General features: G+C 43.7%; 1 protein-coding gene across 2 annotated transcripts; it reads right to left on the bottom strand.

Annotated features, from left to right (window-relative positions):
* Positions 1-610: 610 nt before the first annotated feature.
* LOC310875847 (uncharacterized protein) lies at positions 611-8170 on the bottom strand. 2 transcript variants are annotated; one of them, XM_083789247.1, is made up of 4 exons: positions 7985-8170; positions 4690-4769; positions 3164-3345; positions 611-1890 (listed from the first exon to the last, which is right to left on the bottom strand). In XM_083789247.1, exons 1-4 carry the CDS (start codon positions 8054-8056, stop codon positions 965-967), a joined length of 1260 nt encoding a protein of 419 aa, XP_083645373.1. In that variant the 5' UTR covers positions 8057-8170; the 3' UTR covers positions 611-964. The 2 variants fall into 2 exon arrangements, with proteins under 2 accessions (XP_083645373.1, XP_083645372.1); XM_083789246.1 differs by having other exon boundaries at positions 3164-3413.
* Positions 8171-8436: the final 266 nt, after the last annotated feature.

The following is an 8436-nucleotide window of genomic DNA, read 5'->3' on the forward strand; positions in this document are numbered from 1 at the left end:
TGAACAAAAGTCTTACCAATTCATTTAAAAATAGATTGTAATAAAGACCTGGCGAGCAAATCAGGTTTCACAAAATCAGATTTCACATACTTTTCTAAACATTATTCAAAAGTTGCTCAAATACTAGTGCATTGCTGTATTTTGGCATCATGTGCCACCATTTAAATATGGCTGGTCAAGTAGAAACCAGACCTGACTAGTAGGGATGGGACGAAAATCGAAAAAACTAGGAATTAGCTTTTGTTGAGCTGCAAATTCAGTACCACTTAAACCCTCTATAGGTGATTAACACATTGCTGCACAGCCCTCTAGGCGAGATCCTGGCGCTAGTGCCAGAGAAATCCGCGAAATAAGCAGAGATAAAGGGTCACTTCCGCCAAAAGCGATTTAGTCCGTATCTTTCGTGTAGGCATAGGGAACGGACGTGCCATCACCCCCAGAGCAGCAGCATGATCAGCGTGGCTCAGATTAATGTTTTGATATGCTATAAACATGGCATTTTATGCCAACTAGAAAGCTAGAAAAGAGGTAAAATTATACCTTGACTGGTAATCCAGTCAAGGTATACAACTCGGGTTCAACTCCCGAACCTGACGGCTTTTACTGCATGTTTTCCTGTCAGCCTACTGTCACTCTGTCCCTCTATAAAAAAATAAAATAAAAGGCGAAAGCCACAAAAGAAATATCTTAAAAAAATAATCGTAGTTTCGCGTGGCCAGATCTTTGCCTCTCACAATTTTCAAATGCTTACGTTTATACAGTCTGGAGGACGGAAGTTCTGATTATGAGTACGCGCAAATTTACGCAATGTAAAGAAGATATTAAAAAAAACAAAATGTGAACGGAAATACCAGCTTCCTTGCTTGGATTTCCAGTGTAGTTCCAGACTCGATATAGCATTCGGAGATTGTGGAATAGTTCTTTGGCTATAGTGAGAGTACAATAATCGTGACATGTCATTTTCCTATTGTCCCATCCCAACTCGATTGGCATTGTCTGAGCCAGTGGCTATTATTTTGCAAGTCTTCTTGGGTCTTGGATCGGGCCCATATCCCAGGTGTTTCAACATGTGCTTTATTAGGTTCTTCTTCAACCTGTAGTGCTTCTTCTTGCAGAAGTCACAGCGGTGGGGCTTCTCGCCGGTGTGAACTCTAACGTGGACGGCGAGCTTGCTCTCGCTGCAGTACTGCCTCACGCAGTACTCGCAACGGAACAGCGGGGACTCCCCGCTGTGGACGATCTTGTAGTGATTCTTTAAGTTCCCCTTCAGTGCGAAGGACCTGCCGCACTGCTTGCACGCGTGGATTTTTTCTCCCGTGTGGAAGCGAAGGTGCCGGCGGAGAGAAGGCTGCAGCTTAAACGTCTTGCTGCACAGGTGGCATGCGAAGGGATTCACTTTCACGAGCTGGACGATGCATGACTTCAGGCGCATGGCATGCTGGTCTGACGTCTGACCAGTGGCCGCGGTCCCTTCTAAGGCTGAGGGTTCATCCTTCATCTTTATGTTGTCCGGCTGTTCTTCATCCGGCTCGTCCTCGATGGCGATATTCCACTCGAGTACCTCCGCCGACATCGAGGAGGGCCCACGACATTCTGACGTCTGAGTCAAGGAAGCGGACTGCAAACAGGACGTTTGTGACTGAGACGTTTGATCTGGATTAGTTTTGCTTCCATTCACAAGCAGGTTATCGTAACGCGCTTTGCATTTCGTTGCACTTGGACGCCTGGGTACGGTGCGAGCTCTTAGTACTAATTGGTCACACGTCGCCTGCTGGGTAGCAACGCTTTCTTGGGAATCTTCCCTGGAAACAACTTGATTCTGATCAGCGTCTGCGTTCCCTTTTGAGGCAGAGGAGGGTCCAGGATGCTCGTCAGCCTCCATGTTGTCCACTGGCGTGCATGGAATAAAAGCAAAAATAAAGTCTCATGACGACATGAAACATTTGTGACAGGCCCAATCCTAATCTGAGACTTGGGAGATGGCACACTAGCGCTACCCTTCCTGAATTAGTACAATGTAAATAATTAAGATGTTTAGGTATTATCGTTCTACACACAGCCAAACCATTTGATAAGAATCGCAGATTGAGGCTTTTACCTTTGCTAAATATCTGAGACCACTAGGGTTTTATGGAAGATGCTTATGAAAGTTTTTCGAACAGAAGCCCAGGGGCAAGTATAAACGTTTTTTAGTCAAGTTAATTAAAGGACAAATTTTGTTTTTTTCAACCAAGGTTCATGTTTTAGGTTGTTTAAGGTGAATGTTAATTTTCTTTCATTTGCTGCTTTCTTTCGTTTTAGGGATTTTCGCCGTTTTTGACAGGGGGGCGGGGGCATTCGAGCATGGGGCTAAATATGTATTTCTTTACAATGTTTTATGGCGATTTTTTTTTAAATTATTTACTATAGTCCTACTAGACACCAAGAAATTACATCTGGCCACAAAAGATCACAGGATCTATTGAATGTGACAAACTGACATATTGAGCCTATCCACACAGTATAAGCCTTCCCACAGTAGGCTACCTTCACATTCAGTAGATCCTGTGATCTTCTGTGGTCAGATGTAATTTCCTGGGGTTTATTAGGACTATAGTAAATAATAAAAAAATAAATCGCCATAACATTTTGTCAAAAAATACATATTTAGCCCCATGCTCGAATGCCCCCGCCCCCCTTTCAAAAAGAGCTAAAATCCCTAAAACGAAAGAAAGCAGCAAATGAAAAAGAAATAACACTCATATTTTAGTTTCTCTAATAGCGACCTAAAACATGAACCTTGGTTGAAAAAAACTAAAGTTGTCCTTTAAATTCAATCCCCTATCCCAACCTCCCCCACCCACAATCCCCAGGACAGTTGGAATGCAGTCTGAAAAAATAATAATAATAATAATAATAATCAGGAAAAATGTTCGTAGCAGATACAAGTACAGATTTGTTATGGTTTGTTTAAGTTTCATTTCAAGTCCTCCAATAACCAAAAATAGCGTCTCCACAAGCTCACAACACGTCGCACTGCGACGTGCTGTGAGCCAAAACGTCTATTTTCGTTGCGCAACATGCTTCCAAATGATAGAAGGCATGGCGTCATGAAGTCAGTCATGGCGAGTCATTGGCGACTGAGAACTTCAAATCCACGGGTGTGTGTTGTGCGTCGTCTCACCTTCGCCTTGACTCAGCGACTCTGGAAGCTGGGCCTGGTCTCGGTCAATCGGCGTACCAATGCAAACATCCAACACTTCCCTTTTCAGAGGTGCGGTCGAGACCGGAGATTGTAGAGGTGCAGTAGTCGAGATGGAAGGTCGTAGATGAAAGCACAAGTCAGTCTGCGAGCACGCATCCTTTCTGGCCAGAGATGTTACATGGACAATCGTAGGGTGTTGTAAGGGGGGGTGGGGTTCGCTCTCCAATACCTTTAATAATAATGGTTTAAAAAAAGAATTAACGTTTTGAAACGTTTCGACATTTCGACACATAAGCCACGCTTTACACTTCAGCGTGAAATGCAAAAATAGCTGATCTACATGTAAGCACACAATGCATCGCGATGTGACTCGTAGTGAGCATGTAGAATGTAGATTGACTCTTTTATTTTTTACTCATACAATAAACATGAGGACATATTATAGTCAGGCCCCAATCAAGACTATGTTCTTCTTTTTTTTTTTTCATTGTGGAAAATCCGAGATGTGCATGCTTGGAATTTAGTTAATTCAAAAATGTGCAGAATTTGAAATGATAGCCAATGGTAACACACACAAAATATTCTTTAGTTGTGGGTCTGCGAGGCTAAATCTCATCAAATGGTCCCTGGCTCAAATGCTGAATAAAAAATGGAGCTGGATATGAAAAAGGTTGAAAACCACTGCTATAGGGATACTGTAATACCCCTGTTGAAAACCTAGAGACAATATTGTACGCTCACAGCAGCATCTAGTGCAGCATTCATTTGCATGTGTCCTATGCAATGTAAACTCTTCTGAAGTTGTATGGACCACTGGTATCCAAATAACCTGTAGCTGCCTACCGCACACGCACACACACACACACACACACACACACACACAAACCCATTTTGACCTGAGATCAGATTCTAAAAATGTCTTCTACATCCTGACAGTTTTCTGAAAAAACTGTTTCCATGTCAGTCGTTCTTCGATTTTTCAAAAATAGCAGACCTACAAGCTCGTAGCGCGCCACTCGGTGGCGCGCTATGAGCTTGTAGATCTGCTATTTTTCAATAGCTATATTATAACATAATGCTAACACCAAAAGGGGTTCCCGCCCAAACTGGGTTAAGTCAGGGGATATTAATAAAATCCGACATTGGTTTATATTCAACCACCCTAGGGGAATTTTTGACAGCTGCTGAAAGTTGGGGTATCATACAACCATTATAAGGCAACATGTTCTAAATTTCATTATGCTTTAAGTAGCATGTGACGTGTCAAACTAGGGGGTTTTCATCATTCTGAATCGTGGCCGATTCAGCAGCTGTCAAAAATCCCCCTAGGGTGGTTGAATATAAAGCAATGTGGGATATGTTAGTATACACCTTTACAAACACTTTGGTGAAGAAAATTCTTGGTAAGAAATGTATTCCCAGATTTGACATTATTCTGATAATATTCCCTGACTATCTCTGTTAATAATCAAATAAACAAGAACAGGTTGCTGTTTCAACCTCACCTCTTTTTTGAAGGGCACAGCAGGTGGTGGTGATGATGCTGGGACGTCAGGGCCAAGGCTGTCCGTCTTGCATGGTGGCGCTGTATTTAAAGAGATTTATATGAAAAAAAACGTTTTTTTTATGAACACATTTTTATGAAGCATATGAGCATGTCAGAAAATAACGTGCTACACATTCCTACAAGCGTGCACAACTGTAGTCCCAGATGCTTAGAGGGAGGTGTACAACTTTCCTATTGTGGTTCATTTTCCCATAGCCATATCTTAATGTACTGTACTGTACTGTACTAGAAAGACCTCCAGGAAAGACTGACAGGGCAACAGGGGTTAACATTAACAACCTCTGTTGCAGCACTTGCAAGAGGGCACCAAGCAAGCTACAGAATGTACACATGAGCAATACCCCCAGAGTCTCCAGAGAGGAGGGGAGGAAGAGAGACTCGATAGGACAGATTCAACGACGACAGTGACATGGGTGCAGAAAGGGCTTCATTGACTCAAATATACCAGAGTGTGGACAAGGACGGACACATGCACACCGCACAGACGAACAGTCTGGTGAGACGTAGGACGACACTAGGCAGGAGGCAAACCATAGTCCGAGAGACCTCTCAGTGCCTGCAATCCCCCAAGAACACACACGGCAGAGAGAGAGCCTCCTGTTAGTTCTGGCATGAGAGAAAGGACAGTGGGCGGGTTACCACTAAGACTTGTTTACATCAGTGTCCTCCATTTCCAATTCATCAGACCATATAGACGCAAAAGTATGCACTATGATGAAAACAAAGTAAATCATCATATATACAGTTAAATACAAAAATGGGAAAAGTGTGTACAGTATGGAAGAATAGGGGGGAGAGGGGGACTTTAACTTTTTTACAGGGGCCTTCCAGTTTCGTAAGTGATCTTTGTGAGCGGTTTTGAAGGAGTCTAGGGATTCACATTTCATAACAACGGCTGTTAGTAGGGCGTTCCACATTTTAGTGGCAGAGCCTAGCGAAATTAATTAACCCTAAGGGCCGATTCATACTCCTATTTTAGAGCCGAATAAAAGTCGGTTCGGCTCTGTAGAGCCTACAATGTGACGTCATTTGAGGTTCGGGGGGGCGGGTACCGTCCTAAAGTCGTCTCTTCGGTGCTACTGAAAATTTCTGACGAGCCGAAATCATTTCGGCACTACAGCGCCGAAACAGCGGTAAAATAGGAGTATGAATCGGCCCTAAGCCATTCCTAGGGCCTAGGCATACAGCGTAAAAATAATAGCACATAGCCTAGGCCCTAGGCTATGTGCTATTATGCCCCAAAGGGCAGATAAAAGCCTAAGGAAAATGGAGAAGGCATAGGAGCAAAATTAATGTAAACTCTTTTTTGAGCCGAATCTGGGTTGCACGTGGTATGTTGAACTCCCTCTGGTGCTGTGATTGTGGACGGCGTTGACATTAATTAAGGAAGTATTTAGACAGGTACATGGGTATCTTGGTGGTGTAGAGAATCTTGTAGACCAAACCCATTTATTGCAAGATGCTGTACTCATTGGTCAACCCTTAGCCATTCCAGCCTGTCAAAATGGGACTGGAGCCTTGTTTTAATTTAAGTGCATTTGAGCTGTGGTACCATGAAGGTGCATGCATAGTCGACTGTCTGTGACTATCCATTAATCTGGAAGTGGGGACCTGTTAGCCCAAACATTTCGATTCTCGTAGGTTTTTTTCGATTTTGACGAATCTCTCTACGAGTCTAAAAGATAACCCCGCCCATAACGTCGAAAAGGAACGTTTGTGCCTCAAAATCACTCTTACCTTGTACAAATGCAAAATCTAAGCTGCTATAAATGTTGCCCCACTTGTTTGTGATCTGTGCGCATCCATATTAAACACCGCACATGCTTATTTTTCAATAAAAAAGGTATTTTAATCCACTCTGTCTCGGAATCTGGCAGCCATCTTTGTTTTCTCTCCATTGTAGATGCGCAAGAGAACCCTGGCCGCTAGGGGCGCGGGCAATGTTCTGTTGCGCATTTACAATGGAGGATTCCGAAACAGAGTGGATTAAAATACCTTTTTTATTGAGAAATAAGCCTGTGCGGTGTTTAATATGGGTGCGCACAGATCACAAACAAGTGGGGCAACATTTAAAGCAGCTTAGATTTTGCATTTGTACAAGGTAAGAGTTATTTTGAGGCACAAACGTTCCTTTTCGACGTTAAGGGCGGGGTTTTCTTTTAGACTCTCGTAGAGAGATTCGTCAGAATGTTTTTTTTTTTTTTTGCTTTGTCCGGATACCCTTGCGATTAAAAGTTTAAGAACCACTGTGCTGTGCATGACATTAATTCCATAATCCATACACTACACACAACATGGAATTCGGCCATACGGGGGGGACCCACATGGCTCTGGGGAACCATGCTTAGCTGCTCTGGTCCACAACTCTAAAATGCTGTTGCTGCCGTTGCAAGGGCATTAGGGCTAGTAAACATGAACGAGCGCCATGTGAACCATGGCTATAGGCTAGCCCCTTTCGGGACCCTACGTAAAACTTTTTTGATATTGTGTTGAGTTTTACGTTGGGTCCCTGCTCTCTACTGTATTTTCGTATGGAAATTCCTAAATGCGGATGTGGAGATTCTCTCTAAAATAGGCCCCGCGGCATGTGACGCCATTATTTTCCTTGAGTTATTCTGAATTCGGTAACTTTAAGTAGCTATACATCCCGGTGCGAATATCTCCTGTGGCGCGGAAGCCGTTAAGTATTTTTAATCTTTGTTTGACCGATTTGGTCGCTTTATTTCTTCTTGTTTGTTTACCGTTTATTGTACCGCCTCCCGGTGTGCGGTTGGCTTGTGAGGCTACGTCCCTGCCTCTGATCTGCTGTGTCATAGCTATAGCGCCACTAGCTAGCCAGATAGGCGGTACAATGAGGTGTCAATAAACAAGAAGAATCCAAGCTTCCAAATCGGGCAAACATATATTAAAAATACTTAACGGCTTCCGCGCCACAGGAGATATTCGCAAAGGTATGTATGTGTACTTATACTTTACATATTCAGAAAGCCTCATACTGAAGAATATCGTCAAAGAGCGCGGGGAGGCGTTTTAACATGTAAACACAGCCAGTAAATGTTTTAATCAGGTGGCATGGACGACGAGGAACAGGACCCAATGCACTGGGTCGAACAAATGTCAGAAACTTCAGTAGCATTTGGGTTCTGCTTGGAGGGCTAGCTATAGGCTATGGACCAGAGCTAGCGCTATAGGAGTCGGACGACTTGTTTATCTTTGTTGTTTGTGAAACTTACAAGAAGAAGACTGGTCTTGTGGAGGAGAGTCCCCCTCCTCCATTGTAAAAATATTAACGCTCGTGCTGACATGATAGACGCGGGTTATTTCCGTCACAGCATCGTTTAGTAGAGTTTCCAGCACGGATCTGAGCTGTGCGCGGAACAGAGACACGCGTGGACCTTCTTCTTCCACCAGCACGGACATTCTGTCTGCAGATTAATAATACTACGCTGCTGTTGCCGCTGCTAGGCTAGCCTACTACAGCGCAATCTGAGAACCCACCGTCAGTAAATAACTAAGGAAAAACAGCGAAGTAAACGTATGTCTCTCGAGATTTAACTACAGCGGAGCGGAGTATTTTGAAAAAGGAACGGTCGTGTGTCACATTCTAGTAGTCCGTCCGAGCACGCACACTGGCGCGCACGTCCCCTGCTGCGCGCAGCTTAAAACCCGGGTTTTTAGACAGCTG

Source organism: Protomyctophum parallelum (genome assembly GCF_964188405.1).
Source record: "Protomyctophum parallelum genome assembly, chromosome: 18".
In the NCBI taxonomy this organism is placed as follows: Eukaryota; Metazoa; Chordata; class Actinopteri; order Myctophiformes; family Myctophidae; genus Protomyctophum; species Protomyctophum parallelum.

Coding starts and splice junctions, on each gene's coding strand:
- LOC310875847 (XM_083789246.1), bottom strand. CDS start 8,027: ATGGAGGAGGGGGACTCTCCTCCACAAGACCAGTCTTCTTCTT. Junction 4,770..7,984: donor ACAAGACCAGTCTTCTTCTT/GTAAGTTTCACA, acceptor CTTTAAATACAG/CGCCACCATGCAAGACGGAC. Junction 1,891..3,163: donor GTCGCTGAGTCAAGGCGAAG/GTGAGACGACGC, acceptor CATGCACGCCAG/TGGACAACATGGAGGCTGAC.